Here is a 24,156-nt window from a genome sequence, read left to right as displayed (position 1 = left end):
TCAAGTATTTAAGTTAGTCTACATCCCCTTACCTGGCAATACGGGACTAAACCTTCTTGCTTTGCATTCTTATGAATGGGCTTTAAATGGGCCACATTCCAACACATATATATACACTTTTACATGTATATAGATACCTTCATATGTATGTATAGAAACATTTATGCATGTATATATATTTAGGGTTTATTTGACTTTGCAAAAGTTTTTATTTCCCTTATAAAAAATAGTTTTTATTTCTTTTGTTTTTTAACAATTACAACAAACAATCTTGCAATGAGTACAATAAGGAAATGTGAATAGATCACAACGTTTGGTTCTCTCAACTGGCAAAATTCTGTCTGGTAGCCTCAATTGCCACCACAATCTGATAACACCTGTTACTTTCAAAGCATAACAGTTATTTTGAGAACCAAATGAAGTGAATGATAACACCTGTTACTTTCAAAGCATCTTTCTTTATTGTCATGCATAATAGTCATTGTGCTGCGTCCAAATTGCATTTCAAGATGATGCACTATGCCCCACTCATTATCCTGACTAACCATTATTTGTAAATCGAAAGTTTTTGTACATTATCATTATCTGAATCATTGCAAAGACTGTTGGCCAAGGGCATGAAACAATTTTCAAAGCAATTTCAACTTGAGAATAACTGTTAATTAAAAAGAAAAGGGATGGAAAGATCAACCTGCTCAAAAGAATGGTGTAGCATACTCACATGGAAGCATTTGAGGATGTTTGGCTTCGGTGCGCTCTTGCGATAGGGCAGCACAGAGGCGAATCTGCACTAGGGGACCGACGGGACGGCAGCCTCGCATGGCTCGCCGGCAACTGCAGCTGATCCAATCGGACGCGGCGTGTGGAGCACGGGGACGACACGGGCATTGACGGCAATGATAACGCGCTGCTCGCCGGTCGCGACCGTCAATCCAATTCGATGCGGCGGGGGATGACGTTGACGACGAGCGCGCGGTGACGGCGGTGTTGTCGTGCGACGATAGGGCATTGACTGGAGGCTCACTGATCGTAGCCACGGGGGATGTGAACAACGAGCGCGTCGACAGAGACGAGCGTGGCAATGGGATCCTCGGAGAAGTACTCGTGGTGCAGGTACAATCCGGCGGTGACGTAGGGCTTCAGGGCCCTCTGCCACGGCGGTGCACAAATACGATTGACGGCGACGCAGATAGACGATCGCCGCAACCAGGCGTTGTGTGTGTGGTGGGGGGGGGGGGGCGTCTTGCGCGGAGGTATGCGCTTGCGCTCCCAGGTGGCGTGGCTCGACGATCTCGTCCCTGCACTTGCTGCAACACTGCGAGGCTCGGCGTCATGGACAACCCGGGTGACGACGGAGCGTGGTCGTGCGGTGCGCTGAGAACCGGGAGCGACGGCAGGAACAGACTGGTCACGGGAGGGTCGGGAGTGGCGTGCGGGATGGAAAGATTGGAGCGTTTAATGAGTAATTGATATTATGGCAGGCGATTAAATGGTGATTGATGTTATTTTAGAATAAAAACAGAGTCTAACTTTACATGTGGACTGTCAGATCAAATCAGATTGATGTTGATGATATTCTAAATTTTCCATAATTAATGAGTCATATAGGAGTGTATATATGGTAAATGGGGCAGATCCATTATGGATCTAAATTGTCAGTAGATTAGCGGTGCCTTGGGATATCTCCCCTGTAAGCTACAGGAGGACACCAAGCCGAGAAGAAGTGGGGGCATATATTACCAAAGGGTGGTGGTGGACACGACTAATTCAAGCACGAGCGCTCGCAGGGCTCTGCACGCATCTCCCCGATAACAACCAGACAAACCCTTTATGGCAAGTTGGTCCCTCCACCCCTATTTCCTTTTGCTGCTTCGGTTCTACTCCCTTTAATTGTAAATGTAAGTCGTTTTAAATTTGTGCATAAGAATTAAGAAAGTAGATCAAATTATCTTGTTACTCTTTATTTATTCTGCATTAAAAAAATAACTCATTTATTTATGAGAGTGATAATATTTATTAAAGAAAAGTAAGAATGGAACAAAAGAGAAAAAATACATAGAAGTTTGAGAATAACTTATATTTAGAGGATAGTTGAGAGGCTAAAACGACCTATATTTATAATCAGAGAGAATACTAAATAGTTGCGTCTCTGTGCGCATCTCCTTTTCCCTTTATATGAGTACAAAAATAAGCAAAATTATCTCACACACTTGTAAGAATGTTGAAAATATCTTGTGAACTGAAAACCTGTAAAACAATACGAAAAGTAATGTAATACTTGAAAAAAAAATAAAACTAATGCTATGAAAACTAAGATTAAAAAGTTATATTATAAACATTTTCGAAAAAAATAGAAGAAAAATTTTAGCCAACGAGAAGTTATGTGAACAAACTTTGTGAGTAGTTTTGTAAAAAAGTTATATCTATAAAACTTTCATGAATAACTTTTTAGAATAATTTGGCAAAAAAAGATCATTCAATTTTTTTTAAAGGACAATAAGAATATTACCGATTTTTTCATAGAAGAAAAGAATTGATCTAGTTTATTAGGGAAACTAGGCCAAAAAACTCACAAGTGTGCGGTTTATTTGAAGATAAACCAATGAAAAACCCAAACAAGAACAATCGGACAACTTTTGGATCATGATTGACCCAACAAACAACTTTATGGAACTGACACTATGGCGCAACAGCTCTAACTTCCACACATAGACCACAACTGTTGTCTTGTTCTCTTCATGTCCCCACCGCGATCTACTGAGCCTGTAAGAGTGAGCACAACCTTGTGTCATTGTTATCGAGCCCTATCATACCCCGTCAACGCAATAGCTCTGAATCCACACGGCCACGCTCATCCCAATGCGCAACAGTCGAACTTAATGCAGGGACACAACAACAAAAGCTAGCAAACCTTGTCGAAATACTTGGTCTCCACCAAGGCCAAGTGTAGCAAACCCCAACCCAATCAAGGAGCCACAGGACCAACGGCCATCGCAGCGCAAAGAAGGACCTCCGTAGCGGCACGAAGAAGGACCTCCATTCAATTCTTGTACAGTAGAAAACTTTTAGCCAACAATATTAAGTAAACAAAAAGTTTCTATTAAAAGTTTATCTAAAACTTAGGTTCTTAACGTAAAAAAAAGATATTGTGAACAACTTTCGTGTATAACTCTACGGAACAAGTTTAAACAAAAATTTATAGCAAAAGTATTAAAACTTTTGTGTACAAAGTTTTAGTACTTTTGTTGTAAACTTTGCAAAACAATTTTGTCACAAATCTTTTTCGAAAACATTGCACGAAAACTTTTTCATAAATTCTTTTACGAAGATATTACACTAAACTTTTTTCACAAATATTTTTTCTAGAAACGGTGCGCTAAATTTACACCTAATACTGGGGAAAAAGAAGAAAGGGAGAGAGCGAATGAGATAGAGCTTTGCTTTCACTAAGCTTCCTTTTTTTCTTTCTGAAAACATCAATAAAAATTTGCAAAATAAATTAGAATAATTTTCACCTAAATTTTTGGGTAAAGAAGAAAAAAAAAGATAGTAGCTCTAACCACTGAAGCTGCCTCTGATGATACTAGCTTATTTTTACCAAGCTTCATGTTGATTATTTACCATCATTTATAGTTTCACACCGCATGTGTGATGGTCAAAAAGAGGCACGTGGGAGTGGGACCACATGTGAGCAGTTTCCCAAACTTCACCAAGTCCGTTTCGCAATGTTTGTCCACACCCATCGTTACGTACAAACCAAGGAATACTGAAATCGAGTGAAAAAATACACTGAGATAACTATGCTACCCCTAATCAATGTAAGGATGAGAGCCATTAACTCACCAGCGTTGGAATAAATACATGTATGCACTCAAGGGTATAGCAGTAAAATGAACCATAAAGTATCCTTGGTTACCGCAATGGATAAATAATTTGAGACAGATACTCCGAGGCCATGGACAAATATTGCGAAACGGAGGGAGTATTGTTTAAAACATTCCGGATATCTTTTCACATGCGAATTATATGGCAAACCTCTTGAGCAATTTTTAGAGATAAAATGATAGAAGAAGTCGTCTGTGTAAATGTCATTTTATAGGTGATTCTTTACGTAAATTGTCTGTAGTAATCGTACTATTACCATAGACGGTTCACGTAAGGAACAGTATGTGAAAATGGTTATTTTCAGAGACGGTTATTTATGTGAACCATCTCTAAAAATAAGATGATTAGCACAGGTGGTTCATATCACCTGTGATAATTGTTATTTTTAGATGTAGATTCTTATGTGAACCACCTGTAGAAATAAAGAGTCATTTTTAAAGACGGTTCACGTAAGAAACTACCTCTAAAAATAGATAAGAGGCTATCTTAAAAACTTTATAATTTTTTCATACTAATTTGGATGGGGACAAACTTTATATGAAAATTATAACCCACAACAAGATCTACAACTATGTAGTTAAATTTTTTTTTATTTGAAGTTATTTAGGTGTCCAAATAATCAGTTAAAGTTTTATATGTTATTGTTATCGTAAATCCTATTAATACAAGTAAACTCAAGAACAAATAGAAAAAAAGAATATTATCAACTCTCACATCTCCAAAAAAATCAATAAAAAGAAGATTAAAGATCTCTACTACTAACAACCAGGCTTGCTTATAGAAATACTAGTGGTAACAATAGCATATATACTACTTTTGATCGATATCTTATGTTTAAAATTTCAAATAATTATTTCGATATCTAAATAACTTCAAATGAAAAAGTTTATCTTAAAAAATTTATAACTTTTTCGTACAAAATCGGATGAGGATAAATTTTATATAAAAATTGTAGCTCTTGATGAGATCTACAATTTTATAGCTGAAACTTTTTAATTTAAAATCATTTAGATGCTCAAATAATCATTTGAGGATTCAGATAGAAGATATTAAAAGGAATGTATATGCTATTATGATCAGTAGTAGTTCTATGGTGCGATGGTAAGGAGAGTTCGTACGAGCTAAGAGGTTTTGAGTTTGAGTGTCAAGAATTGCACGTGCATGTATTTTGTTCGAAAAACTTATGACTTGTGACTTAGGATGTCGCAGTCGTGGGGGTGCTTGGTCCGTCAAAAAAAGTTGCTTTTTTCAAAAGAAAATATCAATTCGGGGACTATAGCGAATCGCTTGTGAAAACTTATTTTCACAGGTGATATCTTAAGTGAACCGCTTATGATAATAGATCATTACATACTATCCCTTTTATGCCTATAAAGATCGTTTATTTTCATATATTTTTATCACGAGCAAATACGTTAAAGTTTGTAAAAACATGTTACCGTCTGTTTCTGAAAATAATTTTTTATAAGGCAAACGCGTAAAAACAGGGAGCGACCAAACGACCACGTGGAAGCGTTGTTTGCTGCGGGCCCACTCGTGGTGAGCTAGTGACGGGCGCACGGACACGCGCGTATATGGATTTTTGGGTGGTGGTACGGTAACGTAAGCTCTCAAGGAAACTTTTTTAGCTGCTCCAAAAAATTATGCAAGGGCCTTATCCACCACAGTTGAAGTGTTTGGAAGGCTTCGTCTAGATTTAGCACCTGTTTGTTTCAGCTAGAGATTTTAAAAAATAGTTTATAGAAATTGGATTGTGAAAAGTTGGATTGTAAAAAGCTGAATTATGAAAAACCTTTAGATTGTAGATTCTAAAAAATTTTGATGGACAGTTTAGTAAAATGGACTTTCACAATCTATCAAAAACTGAGAAAAACTAGTTTCTCAGATTCTCATAATACAACCAACAGATTTTAAAAAGCTATAACTAAAAGTTGTCTGTTTATTTTAGCTTCGGATTGTAAAAGCTGAAAGCCACGATTCGAAGTTGAAACAAACAAACCCTTAGAGATGTAGTTTTCTTCTTTTTTGAGACCACGTAGAACTTTATTAATTTTCAAAAATAATCTTTTTTTACGGAGCAGAACTCTATTAAGTCTAAAAAATAATCAAAGGTACAACGGCAATGTCAGGAGGGTATAAGAAACCAAAACACAACAGCCGTTAGGTAAAGCCGTTGCTGCTCTGGCAAGGCGATTTGTGCCTCCCTTGGGATGCAGACAGTTGGGAGATAAGGCGTGCCAAATAGGGGCTAGCCGGGGGTGGGGGGTAGCTAATTCTCACGCGCACGAGTTGACTCCTCACACACTTTTCCGACTAGACTTCGCCTTTTCTATTTTGGAAAAAAATTCCTCTATGACTTTCTATTTCGGAAATTTTTATAAAAAACTTCTACCAAAACTTTTGAGAAAAAGTTTAGCTTAAACTTTTGAGAAAAAAGTTTTTGGAAAAAATTTAGCCCAAAACCTTTGAGGAAAAAATTACACACAATTTGAACTGCTATGGGCTGTCGTGGGCCGTCACGTGCTGGTGTGGCCGGCTCGCTCGTGGGCCATCACGGGGACAGTAGTACCTGGACCCCCGCCTCGTGCGCGAGCGAGCGCGCTCACGCGCGCGCATAGAATAGGGTTTCTGGCTAGCGGGGCGAGATATATCAGCACAACAAAACGGCCCAAGGGGCCCCAAGTCCAAAACCCACGACCCGGACACCGGGACTACCCCGCCGGCGCCGCCTACGCCACCTTCCCCCACCCCTCCCCCACCCTCCCCGCAGCCACAGGCGATACAGACCCCATGGCGGCGGACTGGTCGTGGGCGCGCCGAGCATGGGAGAAGTGGACCGCGAAGCACGTCGGCCCCTCCGGTCTCTCCTCTCCCTTCCCTCTGCGCTTCTTGGAGCTCTCCCCCCCCCCCCTCTAACGGACCGCCGTGATCTCGCAGGGAAGCCGCTGAAAGCGGCGCTTCTGCTCAACTTCGACCCGTCCGGGCCATCTCGGCTCCTCCCCGTTGTGTGAGTCTTTTCCCATTCTCCGATATTATTATTATTTTTGACCATTTTCGTGGTCTGCCTACCAATACGATACAGTCGTTACTTTTACTCTGTTGTTTTCAGTAGCGAGTTGTTGGAAATGTAGTATCTATGACAGGCGGTTGGATTGGTGGATACGGATAGGTATTTCAATTCTCGAATAGTTAGATATCAATAGGCTTTATGCTTGCATCATTTTTAATCTTGTCCCGAAAAGCTACGAACGATAAGATATTTTTTTATTGTTGTAGATGTTCCTAATGGTCATATATTTACTTGGGAAGATTCAACATAGAATTTGGATAAAATCTTCTGTAACTAAATTTAGGATTATTTTGTTTGATGTCGAGTCGGTGCTATGAACGAATCCGATATTTGAAGGAGACCTCAATGCCATACCTTTGTTGCGAAAGAAATGAAATATACTGTTTGTTATGATCCTTGAATGCTGAAGTTCATCTAGCTGAAAATTTACGGCCCTTTTTTTCACTCTATCCAGAGCAGAGCAAGAGGGAACACAAGTTACAGCTGTTGATATGCAACCGTTTCTGGACTTTGTTATCCGGGGTAATCTGCAGACCGAATTCTTCTCTATCGGGCCAAACCAATGTGAGTGTCTCACATACTGAATTTTACTGCTTTTAGAAAAGTTGGGAAACGAATAATATCATGGTGTTACGGCCAGCAAGTTGTGATTGAAAGTTATGATTTGTAGATTTGGTCACCTCAATCCACGAACACTGGTTTTGTGCTCGTTGCGTTAACACCACAAAGCCAGGAGGTGAAGGAGTTATTGTTATGCAGATTGGAGCTTACTTGTTAGTCTCTATGTATGTACCTTCTTTTTCTACTTTTGTTTCATGGAGATCGGTTATCATATTTTTCTTAACATATTGTTAATATTAAACTGCGTTCTTCCAAAAAAAAATCTATTTAATTTACACAAGTATCTTAATGCATAGGTATGATGGTTCTCTTGCTTCAGCTTCACAAGCAATGGTGGCCGTTGATCAGTTTGCATGGCACTTTAACCGGAGAACTCACTGATTGCTATTTAGTATAGGTTGATGTGTGATGTTGACCCACAATTTCTTATTTGGGATCATAGTTCTAAAGGCAGTAAATGACCTGATGTAATCCTTAATTTTCCTGTTTCCTCGGATCAGTAGGTATGTTAATGTAATAGCCAATATATTGACTGTAAACTTGATGTTCCTAGTGTGGAGTTGAAGAAGTTTGTGTTGTATTGATTCTTTGAAGGCACTTGAACTAAACTTAATACTAGCATGTGTGGTGCAGCCTATTTCTATGTGAGCTCATGCAAAACTGTTGGAGTTCTCAAATCTTGTCAGAGAAAAATGCATATAGAGAAGAACCTCATAATTATTGATGCTAAATTTTATTCATTCTCTTAAATGTGATTTGAGTATTGTAAAACAGCAAAAGGTTACAGATAATAATTCTCTACATCCTGCATTTTTTTATTTCGATTTTTTTTTGGAAGAACTAAAGAAAAAAGCTGTTGATGATGATCTTTGTCCCGTTCTCCTAAATGTTCTGTCAGTACTGTAAAATTTTGCAAGGATGTACATGACCACTCAAAATTCTGCTGTTTGTCATTTAATTTTTTGAAGCTCATGTATGATGCAGGTTTACCCCTTACTATGGTTTTTAACAAGATATTTCGCCAAACTTGATGAATGCTCGTAGTCCATACCAATGTTTATTATTATTCATAGATTTGTCCGATAAATATCATTCATAATATGCGTAGATTTGTCTGATCAATAACATTCATAATATGCATACATTTGTCTCTACTAACTGCAATCCCTGTTGTATATATGTTTTGTTTGACTTTATTAATGCATCTGCTTACTTCTCAGTACTATCTGTGTAGACTATCATATTCTGTCATGAAAAATGTGATTCAGATTGCTGAAAAAAATGAAAATTTCCACTGTTTATGTCCAAATTGTTAGGAGCGAGAAGAAAATGAATTATGAGGTGGTGAGAAATATGGTACGTAAGGTCCACTTAAACTGTTATCTTTGTTTGTGCAGAAGCTAAAAAAATTCAAAACACGTTTTTAACAAATCAGCATCTTGTTCTGTACATATTTAATCCAGCTTAACTGCTGAGCAAGAAAAGTATGTAAAGTATATGATTGGGATCCTGTCTTGCATGTACTTATCTATCCAAAATGTATGTAGGGATTACCACAAGTGTGAGTATAGGTGGTTCCCCGTAGCACTGCTGCTGCCCTAAGCACTGTTCCTTATTACTGTGCTTAGATGACAATCCATTTTCCTCTTCTTTCAGATCTCTTGTTTTTCCATCACTTCACCGTACTTTTTTTTGTATAGTCTGGATTATCTTGCAATGATGCTAGTGGTTAAGTACACTTGTTTGATACGAGTACTTTTGATATGGCTCATTTGCTTCACCAAGTTCCGTACAGCTTCACATAGTTTTAACAGAGAAGATATCAAGTGGGGAAAAAAACATGCATGCTTTATTTATCTTGTCTCGTTCAGTCTCCATGGTTTTGAGATCTTTGATAGGAAATTCAGGAGATGGAGCTTTTAGCGACTGTGAAGACTTGATGTGTTTACTGAACTGGCTACTTTGCTCTATGACTGACTTGATTTCATTGTCGAACAATGTGAGAGCTACTTTCTCATGTTTGATAGACTGGGAATGCTGCTCAGTTCCTCTGTAGGTTTGTTCTAGACTGGGAATGCTCCTCAGTTCCTCTGTAAGTTTGTTCTATCAACTTTTACTTGATTCTTTGTTCCTCACTTTCTTTGACAGCATCGTTTGCTCACCATTGATACGTTGTATGCTCCTTGTCATTGTGTCAATTTGCCATTTGTCGAATTAGTACTGCTCATTTTGTTCCGTTGTAAACCTGTCTTGGTCATCTTTGATAGATTGGATGAAGCTCTTCGCCTCTGTCATAAGTTTGTCATGTTCTGTCGTATATAAATTTTCTTTTGAAACAATCTACAGGAGCTCTTTTATCATCTTATAAGAAGAAGATGATAACGGATGACGAAAAAATATTACAAAGAATAAATAGTAAATGCTACAGCTGGACAGTTTTTTTTGGGGGGGGGGGGGGGGGGGTTCTATCTGAAGAAACATCACCGCTGATGCACCTCTGCACATCCTGGCAATCTACCGGGTCTGCAAATAAGTGTTAATCTCATGGCCAGTCAGGTCATGACTTTGTCTTTGTTCTAGTCTCTGTCGCATAATCTGCATACATCAATTATTCATTGTGCGGCCACCCTCCTGCAGTTAGCCTTGGACTTGTTTTTTCTTGTTGTTTTCCAGATTCCACATTTCCACTCGTTGAACCATTTCACAGAATATGAGGAACTCCGTTAGCACATCTGGCGTCATGAGGCGCCACACCATCCACCTTCCATCCTGGAATGCAACATCTACCTTCTTTTTCCTCCAAGTTTGGAGCAAACTTGGTGCAATTTGTTTCGCCCACCCCCATCAAACCATGTGGTGTGCGATAAGTATGCCACATATAGATTTTATTTGCCATACTTTTTTTTTGGAAAAAGAATTTGTTTGCCATATGTGTGGATATTCTACCAAGGTCGCCACCACCCATCCGGCACCCACCATTACATTTTGTATCAAGATATGTGCACTCATATGACCTTTCGATCACATCTCCGATTTCTCATGTCTCCCCTCTCCCCATTCTACTCAAATTTAACAACTTCTATTAAAGAAAATGCTTGAACTTCTAACAAAGAATTAAAAACTTCGAACTTAAATCAGGAACTTTCAACTCAAAACTTCCTTGCAGCTTTCAACTTGAATTCGGCAGCTTTTCAATTAAGAAAAATCACAAACTCTTTTAACTCAAATATTAATATTATAAGGTATGGGTAGCATTGGCGGAGCTAGGGGGTGTTCCGGGTATGCCCGGGCACCCCTAAAAATTCTAGATGTCACCAGTGAATAGTTTAATATTATATATAAATTTATATAGTATTAGTCTAATTATATGTGGTCAGTAATATTGTTATGCTTGTACACATCCACTGCTCATTTTCTAGCTCCACCATCCCTCTAGTCATATTCCCTATGGTCTTGCATTTACTGCCTCCTGCTGTTTCAGACATTTGAGATTGCAATTGAAACTTTTGACAAGCTTAGAGCTTAGTATTTTGATGGAAATATATATTGTTACGGTGTTATTGCTTAGATGCACTTTTCAGACATTTGAGGTTGCAATTGAAACTTTTGACTCATTTTGCTTAGTTCATTTGGTTGGAACGAGTCAACAGAGTCGATGGGTCGGTCCGGGTCAACACACTTGCATCCCTCCTAACTGGTAACATCCTGACCCAAAGGTTAACCTTCAACTTCAACTACGAGAATTTGTCTTTTTCTCAATTGTGATGGTCATTTTTGAACTCGTGATACGTGTAGAGCATGTTGCACGAACTGATCCATCTAAAACAGGTCTAGGCTATTATGGAAAGTATCCGACCTTGTTATATTTCAATGAGGTCTAACAAAATAAGATGTGCAAATCAGTTCTTGAAGGGGCACAGAAGGAATGCAGCAAATCAAGTAGTGATGGCAAAGGAGCCTTGTCCTTGCTGACCTATGGGGATTTTTTTTTTGTCATGGAATACTGTTGGAGGATTAACTCCTGTCGTAGGGATCTCGAGAGACCTCTTTTTAGAGATTCGGCCGGAGGAATGATCCTGAATAAGTTCGTCGGAGAAATAAATGTGAATGAATGCAACGGCCGGTGGTGGGGGTGTTGACCTAGTGCAAGAAGAAGTAAATGCACCGAAATTTAGACAGGTTCGGGCCGCACGGGGGCGTAATACCCTACTCCTGTATGGATGCTATAACTGTCCTGAGGAAGTCCCTCGAGGATGTTGCTGGTTACACGAATATTGGCCTATCTAAGAGCTTGGAGCTCCTTGTTCTTCGGCTGGAACTCAGCCTTCCTCACAGTGTTCTCTTGCGTTGTGTTCTTCGTGTCTGCTCTTGATATCTGTTTTGCTATTCTTTGTCTCTTGTTCTCTCGCCCTTTTTCCCGTCGTCTCTGCTTCTGTGCCGCCGGCTGTTTTAAGTACTCGCTGGCCGTGACATGCCCCGAACGGAAGGAGGGGGGCTCGAGTTCCGAGATGCCATAAATGGAAAGGGCGTCATCATTTCCTCTAGGCGAAGTGACCGGGGGTGAAAAATGCGTCGCACGCCCGGTCACCCGTCACCATAAATGCCCTGGCAACGGGCGCTGTGGAGAGGGTCCACTGGGCAGCCGCAGAGCAACCCGGCGTGCTCATCCTGTCTTGTTCCCCTGCCACAGCAGCGCGGCAGACGGAACGCCTTGATCCTTACGACGTTATCCCGAAACAAGTCGGATGGCACGAGACTGGACCCGTGCAATTAATGACCCCACGCCTCTCTGCCAAAACATGGCAGGAACTGACGCTGAGCGCGGCGGGAGCAGTTAGAGGCGTCAGGCCACGCACGCTCATTAAATGCGGCCTCGGACCTTTGACTGATTGACACCTCATTAGCAGGCCCCTCGGGGGTCTTTCTGGGTCGTCGGGGTACCGAGTGCTCGGGGGTACTATTCACATCCCCGAGCACTCTCTCCCGAGAATGCCTATCCTTATCCTCGGGGTGCCGGGTGCTCGGGAGTACTGTTCACCTCCCCGAGCACTTTCTCCTGAGCACTCTTGCACGGATCCTAGGGAACCGAGTGCTCGGGAGCTGCCGCATGCAGCCCCGAGCACTCTCTCTCGAAACTTAGCTCTTCTGATCGTCGGGGGACTAGGATGCTCAGGGGTGACCGTACACCTCCCCGAGCACTTTCTTCCCAGTACTTGGATTTCGTGGATCATCGGGGAACTGGGGTACTCGGGGGGCCACCGACCGTGGCCCCGAGCACCTTCTCCCGGGACTTGACCTTTTCTCATCCTACAGGAGATACCTCGCGGGATGGCACCATGTGGCGGATGGCTGACCTGGCCTCGGAATTCGGGGACCCCTGATTCCTGATACACCGACAAATACGCATGGAAAATTTTCCCCACAGCCTTTATATGGTTATAAGAATATGAGCACAAAAATATTTGTTGCATGTATGTCAGTATATATTGCTTCATGACAAGTACAACAGCAACAAAAAACCAATATATATTAACAATGATCAACTTAACTTCATGGATGATGATTCGACTGAATTGGTCCTAACGTAATCGTCGCATTTGTCTCCAACAATTAAATACTAACCCAAGATCAATCCAAGGATGTCAGACTTCATTGGTGCAACTTTGGCTTTCAACTAGAACAACAAAGTCAAACCTAACTGCCCAACTCGTAGTCCATCTCATTGGCCAGGTGCTCAACCTCTGGACTAGTCTAATTTATGGCTCTCATTGCTTGTTCAGGACCAAATTTCTATCCTGTGAATTAACAATGTCTTTGCTTCTGGCAGCACACTACCATGCAGTACGACATTCAAAAAGACAAACGCTGCTTCCTTTGGAGCGTAAGAACATCTCACACTTCGCAAGATCAACGACACCTATCTGATTGATAAGCATGTTCTTCTCCTGGTTCTCGTACGAGCACCACCAGCAAGGTGCTCCCGACGCTGCTGCGTCGCAGGACAACGGGGACCACAACGTCGTGGTGCTGCTCACCTTCGGCATCTTCTTCTCCTTCATCCTCCTCTACCTCGTCGCTGGCGTCATTTGGGCCTCCGCCGTCACCGCCTGCGCGGTCGCGCTCTCTTTCTGCTACCTCAAGGCCCGCCGGCACGCCAGGCTTGGAGCCGCCCTGCGTGCGGCGTGGAGCGGTGGCGGGTCGGACGCCATCGATGCCGTTGTGTCAATCCCGGCGTTCGCGTACAAGCGGGAGGGCGTCGTTGGCGGTGGTGCTGACGACGGTGGTGGCGCGACAGGGTGGGCGCAGTGCGTGATATGCCTGGGCATGGTGCAGGTCGGCGAGATGGTCCGGCGGCTGCCGGCGTGCAAGCATCTGTTCCACGTGGAGTGCATCGACATGTGGCTGCGCTCTCACTCGACGTGCCCGATCTGCCGCGCCGTCGTCGTGCCCGCCGCCGGCCAGCTGGGGCCGCCGGTTTGATGGGTTGATTGACCACCGAGGGCTTTAGAGGTACCTAGCTCTGTAAAGTATGTAATTTTTCATCACAGCGTTTTGAGATGGAGCTTGAGATTAGATTACATGTTTACTATCTATTGCTCCCCCAGATTTGCCTGTTCTCATATTCCCTATCCGTGAATGCATCTCTTGTCTATTTCTTCTCACTCCACCAAAATAGGCCAATAGTACCAGTTCCAAAATTTCATCAATGCCAGTTTTACAACTGGCACTCCATAAGAGGCACTGATAGTCTCCAACTATCTATGTCGGTTTAACAACTGGCACTGTTATGTTTTCCAAAAACAAAAAAAGAAAAAAAAGAAAAAGGCTAGAAAACGAGTCGGCTTGATCCATCGATTCGGAGCTCACTGCCGACCCCACATCGCAGCCCACCACTGGCCCCACATCTGAGCCCATCGCCTCATCGAAGCTGTCACCGCCATCGTGCTCAAGCTCTTGTCCTTGTTGGCAAATCTGCTGCTGGTCGAGGCGGTCGGAGGGCCGCGTGGTGGCCACTGCCACGACACCTTCGTCGGAGAGGTCGTCCGCACCGGATCCCCCCGCCCTCACGCTGGATCCTGCCGCCCCCATGCAAAGAGGCCAGCAAGGAGGGTGGGAGGTTGTCGAGGAGGCCACTAGCGATCTCGTCGTTCCCGTGTTCCCGTGGATTCCACCGCCCTCGGGCCACGGATCCTGCCACCCCACACGAGGAGGCTGGCGAGGAGGCCGAGGGGGGAGGAGATGAGGAGGCGCTGAGGAGGGAGGATGGGGGGAGGCCGGAGAGAGCGACTGTGGGAGGTGGAGACCTGGAGACCGGTGAGCTTGGTCGAGGGGGGGGGGGAGGGGGAGGCCGGCGAGCTCGGCCGAGGGGGCGAGGAGGCTGGCGAGGAGAGCGGTGAAGGGGGAGGAGAAGGGGAGGCCAAGGGTGGAGGAGAAGGGGATGCTGGAGTGCGCAGCCATGGAAGGTGGAGAACGGGAGGCCAGCGAGCTCGACCGAGGTGGAGGAGAGGGGGAAGCCGGCGAGCTCGGCGAGAGAGGGAGAGTGAGTGTGAGAGATGAGTGTTGTGAGGAAGAGTTGTTAGAGAGGGGGGGGGGGGGGATGGAGATGGAGCCACAGATGTGAGCCGTGAAATATTAAATGAAGGCAATAAAAATTTTGGTTCCGGCTCTCCTCTTCATTGCCGGTTTTTGTTATAAACCAACACTGATAATACTTATCAGTGTCAGTATTATTAGTGCCAGCTTTTACCTGAGTGGATGAGTGTTTGCCTATTTTTGTTATGAACCAGTACGGTTACTTTATCAGTATCAGTTCTGGTTTAACCGGCACTGATAATCCAGCACGGATGACGGTTTTAGTTATAATGTCTTGTGAGAAAATCTATATTCTTAAGGCTGTTAGTTCTGAAGCCAGGAAAGTAACGAGTGTATCATGGAATTCATATGAGCATAAATTTGTACATGTATCTGCACAAAAATTCTTAAAAAAGTCAGAAAAGTAATGTTTGTATCAGGGAATACATTTTTAAAAATTCTCAAAAAACTGTACATGTCGCCATGCCGAATCATGCACGCCTCCAAAATTTATGAGAAAATATGTTCATGCATTGTGCAAGAAAAACAACAGATAAGTCATGATTTGAAAAAAAAGATAACCTGATCTCTTGTTTTTGTACATTGCACAAATAAACATATATTTGCACAACATTTTGCATGTCTGCATGATTTTGTATGATGTAAATGTTCAATTTTTTGGAGTGTTTTGAGGTGTGCAAGTTCATCTACCCAAATATAGTGGATGTAAATGAACTTAGGTTCAAGAAATCAATGTCCATTGTATCCTATATAAATATTTTTCTAAAATTCAGAAGTTATCATGTGTTCTTTCAGTTGATAGTGTATCATCTTTGGAGTAGGTATACTCTGGAAGTACCAAAGATGTTCTAAAGAGACGAAACCTCTTTTTTCTTAAAAAAAAATGTTGCTTTCGAGTACTTCACACTTACTAATCCCGAGCCAACCCAAGCGTTTTCTGAGTCATATGGACTGAACTGAAAGGCATTGAATCTTTGTTTATGAAATATTCACTGGCAGTTCCAGCAAACAATTGCCGTCTGGCTGTTGGAACTTTGAACAATCCAGCAATTGATAGTGACATATTAGCACATTAATCTCTATGAAAGATATTTCTCTGGTCTACGATGGTGGCTTGTCCGTACAACTTGTTCCTTGTAGCAGTTTAAGGTTGACAATCGAATGGGCCGAATATGCGATCTTTCCACATTCTTGTTTAATTCATGTGCGTAGACTTGTATCATTGTACCTTGTTTAAAGAAACCAAGATGGTGTTATGGCCTTACTTATGGTTTTTAGACATCAATTTGTTTGTCCAATTAACTTCCAATGAATAAAGAGCCCCATAACATCATAAACGAATGCCATCCTGTTATGGAATGGGCCCTGGACACGGGCTGTTCGTTGCGGACTGCAAAGGAGCATGACAAGTTGGCCCACTCGGGTGGAGAGCAGCCGTATATGAGCAGGGCACCGCCTAGCAGAAGGGGCATAGAAGAACAAAGAACATACACCTTTTCTACCCCCAGTTTTGAACCTCGTGGTAGTTCTCAATTCCCCGTCCTCTTCCTCCTACCCAGCCTAGACTTCTTCCCCCGCTCTATGCTTCTATTCCTTCCCTAACTTGTATCCCCGTTTATGTTATTTAGTTTGGTTGGCGTAAAAAGACTCTAAACTTGATGTGAATTTATATTCCTGTGATTGATTTGGAGTTGAGAAATGAGAACGTTCAAAGATCGGTTTGTCGTGTTGCGGGAGAAGATTGTTGTGCAGGTATTGCTCACTAACCAATTGTTCGAGTCGGTAAAGTGGTTGAAGATGGCGATGAAGGATCCCACACTGCTCGATCCACCCAAGCACCCTCACCACCTCTGTCCTGCATCACCGCGGCGGATCTGGCCTTCTAGGTGCCACTCTAGCCCCGAGCGGAGCTGGAGTGTTTCGCATCGGAGGAGGCGCCTCCTCCAACCGTCGACAAGCCAACTGCCAGAACGATGACACCGCCACAACACGACGCTCCCACCGGTAACGCCATGCACCTCACCTACCGTGCACACCCCGACCAGCCCGGCATCTCCGACATCAAGAGAATCTGCCTCGTCTTCGGTGAAGACGACCGCACCATCCTCCTCGACTTCCACCAGCATGTGTCGATGTGGGAGAACTTTAAAGACAACTCACTATTCGACATCTCGACAGAGCATACACTGGCGTACTACGAGGACATGTAGTGCGCCATCTTCTGCATGTGCCCGCTGGGATGTGCCATGGAGCCCACGCCTAGTGGAGGTCATCGTCTTCGGCTGCATCTCAATCATCATCGCTGATGGAATCTTGCTACCTTTCTCGGACGCCATACCCTAGGACTTGATCAATGTCTTCGTTGCCGAGCGTGATGTGCCGTGCCTCACCTTCATCCAGCTCGACGATATCCTCATTGACCCTACCAAGCACCTCCAATAGACGCCACTACTACAGAAATGGTCATCAGTGCCGACTTAAAAACGCCATCAGTGGTGGTTTTTGAACACTAATATCTGTGCCGGTCCATAACAAGGATACGACACTGATACTCAGACTATCAGGGTCGGTCCACAACAAGGAACTGACACTGATACTAAGACTATCAATACCGGTTTATAGTACAAGTCGGCTCTAATAGTCTCATATCAATGTCGGTTTTTTGTCATGAGTCGGCACTGATGGCCCCTCCTTGTACAAAATCTAACCGTTGCCGACAACATCACAAATAATGTCACATACAACAAGGTAAACATGCATTCAAGTTTCACATGCACATATAATCATCTCAGTACATATAGTATCACACACATACACAATTCATTCATATCTTATCTCATTCATGCATAAGTAACCATGTTATTTCACATGTCATTGACTAGAGATCATAACTAATACAAATTTACAACAAAAGTTCATAATTAACAGAAGTATGCAACAAAAGGGAAAGAAGTGATGTCATTCAATTATTTTTGTTAACCGAAGACCTTGAACTATGATTTTTGCCTTTTGAAGAATCAATAATGAACTCCACAGGCTAGGTGAAGGGATGGCGTTCGAACAACATCATTTGAATACATGATACTGACTGGACTCTAGAATGATTTTATCATTATTGAACCCGTAGATTTGTTCCTAAAGTGTGTTGATTCTCTACGGCATGAAGATACCCATTTCCAGCTCAAGGTCTTGCAATTACTAGAATTGAATAAATAAATCTATTTGAACATGAGTAGGATCTAAAAATTAATCATCAATATGTATACCACTTACCTCAGCATTGGTAATGGTACTATAATTATTTTTGGTGAATCCATGCATGAAGTCACATACATAGTAGTCACATACATTGTTACCCTGGGTCAGAAACCTATAAGGAAAGTTGGTTACGACTTTCCATTCCTTCCGGTACAGAAAGTGACGTCCATTCCTCTTGACGTAGCACTAATAAAATGATTAGTTTACCTTTGTAGCAAGTCTATGATGGGTTGGTATTCAGCTACTGGATTTCTTCTTACGTCAAGGACAACGATGCTGCTAAAGTCAATATGGATGACAAAGAGGGTCCAGTGAAAACTACACATCTATCACTATAGGTAATTAGTCCTAAGTCATAACGTCGTGATGCTAAAAAAAAGTAGAACAAACAAGTAGGTAATTTGAACATGTACCTAAAGTTGTAAGGTAAAAGTATGTATCACTTTAATTGGTACATAAGAATAAAATCAAGTGCATAGTCCTCAGTTTCTTATGGCTTGGTGGCGACCATCGTCTGATTTATTTTCATTAGGTTGAGGAACCTTATTTCAATGATGCCCTTTCGATCGCATGTATGTATCTCCATTCTACACACAAGAAGTTAAGACATTCAGTCTAATAGTACAAGAATATATACTGTGAATTATACATATAAGACACTTACAGAGTCCACAAATTTATGAGTTGAACATCAAGGACTTCTATCTAGTACAATTGATACATTTCATCAAAATGAATCCAGACTTCGCTGTCCATGTGGAGGAAATCACTATGATTGTATTTGAACATGAACATTTATATATCAACCTTCGACTGTTGAATGAACCACGTATAGAATCTCCATATTTGGGTTGTTAGCTCCGACAGGGACTCGACCCGTGGTTCGCCAAGCTTAAATTACCATCTATTTTTTGCTTTTTCAACCTTGGACTCGTCATCAAGTGCTTGTTTTATCATTCCGGCATCAATTAGAAAGTTTCTTTCTAATTCTTCCTGTTGTTCTAGCGCTATTTATTTTTTTACCTTCTCGCACAACACCTTCCTCAACTATTTTTTTAACCATGATGCGCGTGTAGTTAGATTTTAGCAGCGGTCCACAGGTCTTGCCAAATTCTTAAGAAACTTGTCCACCGTTGCTAGATCGATAGCACTCTTCTCTGGCTCAGTACGTTTGAAGTGTGCAGTGACCTTGGTGTTCACTTTCCTTCTGATTTCCTCATTAGTTTTATCATAAGGCAGAGGAGATGTCAGCTTCTTAGATGTTGCCTGTCGCTTCTTAGCTGCTGCTCGTAGCTATGACGAAGTCGATTTCTGCGATGCCATCGACTTCTGAGATTGTGTAGGTGCTACCAGCTTCTGAAGCGGGATAGGTGGTGGCGATGAATGGGTTGGAGATCTTCTTGGTAGCTGTGGAGGCGATGGTGGAGGTGGAGATCTTCTGGGTGGCTGTGGAAGCGACGTCGGAGGAGGTGAAGATCTTCTGGGTGGCTGTGGAGGCGACGACAGAGGAGGTAGAGATCTTCTGGTGGGGTCCAACGACTTTGAACTAGACCCAAACTCGTATGTGTCTTCGCCAAACAATATGTCACGCTTGCACCATAGGACGTAATGGCCTAAGTTTTTTGAGAGCCTCGTTTCCCCTGCCTCTCCAGGGTAATCTAGCTTGCTTTTATGGTACGCATGTATTACACTATCCACGTGTACCTTGGCGTATCCCTGTAATATCGTACGACCGTTGAAGAGAGTCCCTTCCACTCATTGCTCAGCCAAACCCCTAGCCACCATGGTGGGAACACCCAAGGTGAGCATGACAAGCTTGCATGGTATGATTTTTGTTATGTCGTCCACGGGGTGATGGATTAAGGCTTCTCCTGGAAGCCCCGTGGACGCGCAGTTGCTCCGGTATCACCAAGGCTCGTCAACAAAGCATTTTCTGTGACGACTAACTACTCATGCCTGGCTTGCTACATAGCTGCTTCTATTTTGGAGTCTGTCATCCATCTCTCCTTTGCAAGTTCTTCTTTTAGAATGGCCATCATTTCTGACATATTTTCTTTTCTTCGTTTCTTGTAAGTGTCGTCATTTTGTTCGAATCCGACCTTCCAAGGCCTCAGACCCTTGCCTCGTGTGCGACTAGTGTGCTCCTTGTTTCCCAGTGTCAAGGTTACTTATCGCTCTCTATCTTACTGGAAAGAGCCCTGGGAACACTGTACGTGGCAGCTCTAATCTTCTGCATGACTTCCAGTTCTCATTCGCTTTTGAAGCATAAGCTTCCATCAGTCACAAAAGTCACCCCTCTCCCATACAAGTAGTTTTTCGCTCGTGGAATCTACTCAGTCGTCACAGGTGTGACACCACTTTTAGTTATGCCATCTTCCATCTTCTCCCACTTGGGGATGGTAGTGTCAGGGACAACGGTGTCGAGGACGGGATGGCAGCGTCGGGGACAGGACAGTGGCGTTGGGGATAATATGGCGGCATCGGGGAGGCAGTGGAATTGGCAGCACGCAAGGGAGGAGTGGAGACACTGCAACTAAGTGGAGAGGTTGTGGCTAAGTCCTGATATTTATAGGGTTACCGTATCAGTGCCGGTTGTGGTGTAGAACTGGCATTGATATCAGTATTAGTGCCAGTTGTAAACCCCAGCTGGCACTGATGCTTGGTGTATCAGTGCCGATTGTAAAACCCAGATGGCACTGATGCGGCATCGGGGAGGCTCTGTGGTATAGAATCGGCACTAATACCAGCATAAGTGCCGGCTATAGACCATAGTCGGTACTGATTCTGGGACTATTAACGCTGGTTGTTTTCTATAACTGGTACTGGTAATGCTTTCCTTTTTTGATAAAATATTTTATTGTATATCTAGGTCTGTAATTTATTTATTGTATATTTAGGATTGTAATTTATTGTATATTAGGCAATTCATTTTATATTAGGTTTATAATCTGTTTAGTACATCTTCGTTACATAAGGCAATATACATGTTTAGTAAAAATTAAAGCTTTTTACTTAATAGAAATAAAGGTGTATTCTTAGTAGATATGAATTAGATCTATAACTATCATACAATAGCTTTGTTTGTACTAATTAAAGCATAAATGATATCTGTAAAAAATTTACTTAATATAAAATAAATTATATTCTTACTTAATACATGTCTTTGATACAAATTACAACAAATCATGAATTGATTGTAGTCACATCATAGCTGCTTTCATTTAACGATTATACCTTTGTTATAATCACGGTGTATGTTGGTAGGTCAACATTCTCTTCGAAAGAATGCATGTTGTCGAATTGATTGTAGTCTTCTTCATCGACGACATGCTCAACATCGATAATCTTTCTTTTTCCTTGAAAACCACATGGCACTCCTCCTTGTTAACTGGGTCCATGTCCTATACATAGAAGACTTGAGTAACATCTTTGGCAAGCATGAATGATTCTTCCCTGTATCTGACGAGTTTGAGGTTGACAGTAGTCATACCTTACTTGTCGATATTCACTCCACCTGAGAGTCTGACCCATTGGAACCAGAACGGGGAGATCTTTAACTGTTCTCCATATTGAAGCTCTCAAATCTCCACTATGAATCCATAGTAGGTCTTCCTGTTGCCAGCTCAATCATAGGCATCAATACGGACACCGCTATTTTGGTTAGTACTCTGGTTATCTTGCTCTTGTATAAAATGTATAGCCGTTAATGTCGTATCTTTTGTATGCATGAATCATAGTTGATGGCCCATTAACCAGCATTTCCAATAGTGCATCATCCTTATCTTTATCCATCATGTGTCTACGTAACCAACTACTGCAATTATCTATGTGCTCTCTTGCAATCCAATCCTTTGACTTTGTTGGATTTGTAGATCGTAGCATTTGCACGTGCATATTGATATATGGGCCCACTACATTTGATTGTTGCAAAATTGTGAAATGTGCTTGGGTGAATGAAACATAATCGTTGGAATGGACTGTATTATGACCTAGTGTCCCTTTCCCCTTTAGCCTTCCCTCATGCTGAGATACAAGCTTACCAATTGCTTTTAGATCCATGTAGTTGATGGCGAACTCAACGACCTCCTCTGTTCCCCAGCCTTGGGCCATGCAACCTTTCGGCCAACCTCGATTATGAACATATTTCTTTAGAACTAACATGAACCTTTGGAAAGGATACATCTAAGGCAGAAATGTGCTGTCATGGTACTTTATCTCATGCACGATGTGAACAACGAGATTGGGCATTATGTCAAAAAAAAAAAGATGGAGGGAAAATACTCTCAAGCTAGCATATAGTATGGACCACGTCTTCTTGTAGTTTTGTTAGTTTGCTCGGATCGATGACCTTCTGTGAAATTGTGTTAAAAAATGAACAAAACTTTATGATTGGGTCTCGAACCTTATTCGGCATAATACATCTAATTGTAACAACAAGTAACTATATCATCATCATGTGACAATCATGGGACTTCATGCCAACTAACTTCAAAGTTTTCATGTTCACTAATCTCTTTATGTTGGAGGAGTAACTGGTCCGAACTTTGATTCCATACAAGCAACTGCACATGCTGATCTTCTTCCTTGCTTATAGTGTAGCAAGCCGTGAGAAGTTCGTTTGCCCCGTTGCCTAGAATTTTAGGAGGAAAATTTTCTTAGCTTCATATTTTTCAGGTCCAACTGTGCATTGAGTGTATCTTTTATTTTACCAGGTATGTCTAGTAAGGTATCAATCAAGCTATCAAACATATTTTTCTCCACGTGCATGATGTTGATTGTGTGTCACGACCATCAAGTGCTTCCAATAAGGTAGGTTCCAAAAAATTGATATCTTTTAAACATAGGAGTGAGTTTTCCAGCTAGAAATTTTGTATTGTATTCCCCCTTTTTAAGGATAACTCTAAGATTCTTTACCATCTTATATACTTGTTCCCCAGTGTGAACCTTCAGAGCTCGACAAGTCTCCATTTTCCCATTAAAAGCTCTTTTCTTCCTGTGGTATATGTGATTTGGACGTAGAAACCTATGATGACTCATGTAGACTATTTTCTTACAGTTCTTGAGCCACAACCCCCCTCCCCCCCCATTTCATCCAAGCACCATACAAATTCATTGTAGTTTTTTAAAGTCTGTCCCGATAGGTTAACAAGAGTAGGTCAATCTTGGATCGTTACGAACATCATTGCGCGTAGGGTAAAATGCTCACGTTTGTATTCATCCCACACCCGCATGCCATCTTTCCATAGTACAAGGAGATCTTCCAGCAATAGTTGGAGATACACATCAATATTGTTGCCAAGTTGATTTGGCCCACTGATCAGCAAAGGCATCATAAGGAACTTCTGCTTCATACATAACTAAGATGGAAGGTTGTAGATATAGAGAGTCATGAGCCAAGTGCTATGACTATTGCTCATGTTGCCAAAATAATTCATCCCATCCATACTCAACCTGAACTTTATATTCCTCACTTTAGCTTTGAATTACTTGTATTTTGTATTGATGTTCCTCCATTGCATTCCATCAGCATGGTGTCTAAGAATTATATCTTTCTTGCGCCCTTCGACGTACCATCGTATCAACTCGGTATTCGCTTTGTTAGCAAATAATCCCTTCAGACGGAAGATTATAGGGAAATACCAAACCATCTTAGCGGGGGTCTTTTATCCTTACTCTTCTCCCCCACATCAGCGCTATCAATATCGTCAACATTGCGCTTGTACCATGAT

The 24,156-nt window shown here is 42.1% G+C and overlaps 2 protein-coding genes across 2 annotated transcripts; both read left to right on the top strand.

Moving 5' to 3' along the window:
- Positions 1-6,568: 6,568 nt before the first annotated feature.
- Positions 6,569-8,213, top strand: LOC133885178 (uncharacterized). Its single transcript, XM_062324843.1, has 5 exons — positions 6,569-6,745; positions 6,823-6,892; positions 7,410-7,519; positions 7,626-7,740; positions 7,873-8,213. Exons 1-5 carry the CDS (start codon positions 6,676-6,678, stop codon positions 7,955-7,957), a joined length of 450 nt encoding a protein of 149 aa, XP_062180827.1. The 5' UTR covers positions 6,569-6,675; the 3' UTR covers positions 7,958-8,213.
- Positions 8,214-13,379: 5,166 nt separating this feature from the next.
- Positions 13,380-14,169, top strand: LOC133885540 (E3 ubiquitin-protein ligase EL5-like). Its single transcript, XM_062325269.1, has one exon. It carries the CDS (start codon positions 13,511-13,513, stop codon positions 14,054-14,056), a length of 546 nt encoding a protein of 181 aa, XP_062181253.1. The 5' UTR covers positions 13,380-13,510; the 3' UTR covers positions 14,057-14,169.
- Positions 14,170-24,156: the final 9,987 nt, after the last annotated feature.

Source organism: Phragmites australis, chromosome 11, assembly GCF_958298935.1.
Source record: "Phragmites australis chromosome 11, lpPhrAust1.1, whole genome shotgun sequence".
Taxonomy (NCBI): domain Eukaryota; kingdom Viridiplantae; phylum Streptophyta; class Magnoliopsida; order Poales; family Poaceae; genus Phragmites; species Phragmites australis.
The sequence above is the reverse complement of the archived record's forward strand: the minus strand, read 5'-3'. Positions and strand labels throughout refer to the sequence as shown.

Coding starts and splice junctions, on each gene's coding strand:
- LOC133885540 (XM_062325269.1), top strand. CDS start 13,511: ATGTTCTTCTCCTGGTTCTCGTACGAGCACCACCAGCAAGGTGCTCCC.
- LOC133885178 (XM_062324843.1), top strand. CDS start 6,676: ATGGCGGCGGACTGGTCGTGGGCGCGCCGAGCATGGGAGAAGTGGACC. Junction 6,746..6,822: donor GAAGCACGTCGGCCCCTCCG/GTCTCTCCTCTC, acceptor GTGATCTCGCAG/GGAAGCCGCTGAAAGCGGCG. Junction 7,520..7,625: donor CTCTATCGGGCCAAACCAAT/GTGAGTGTCTCA, acceptor TATGATTTGTAG/ATTTGGTCACCTCAATCCAC.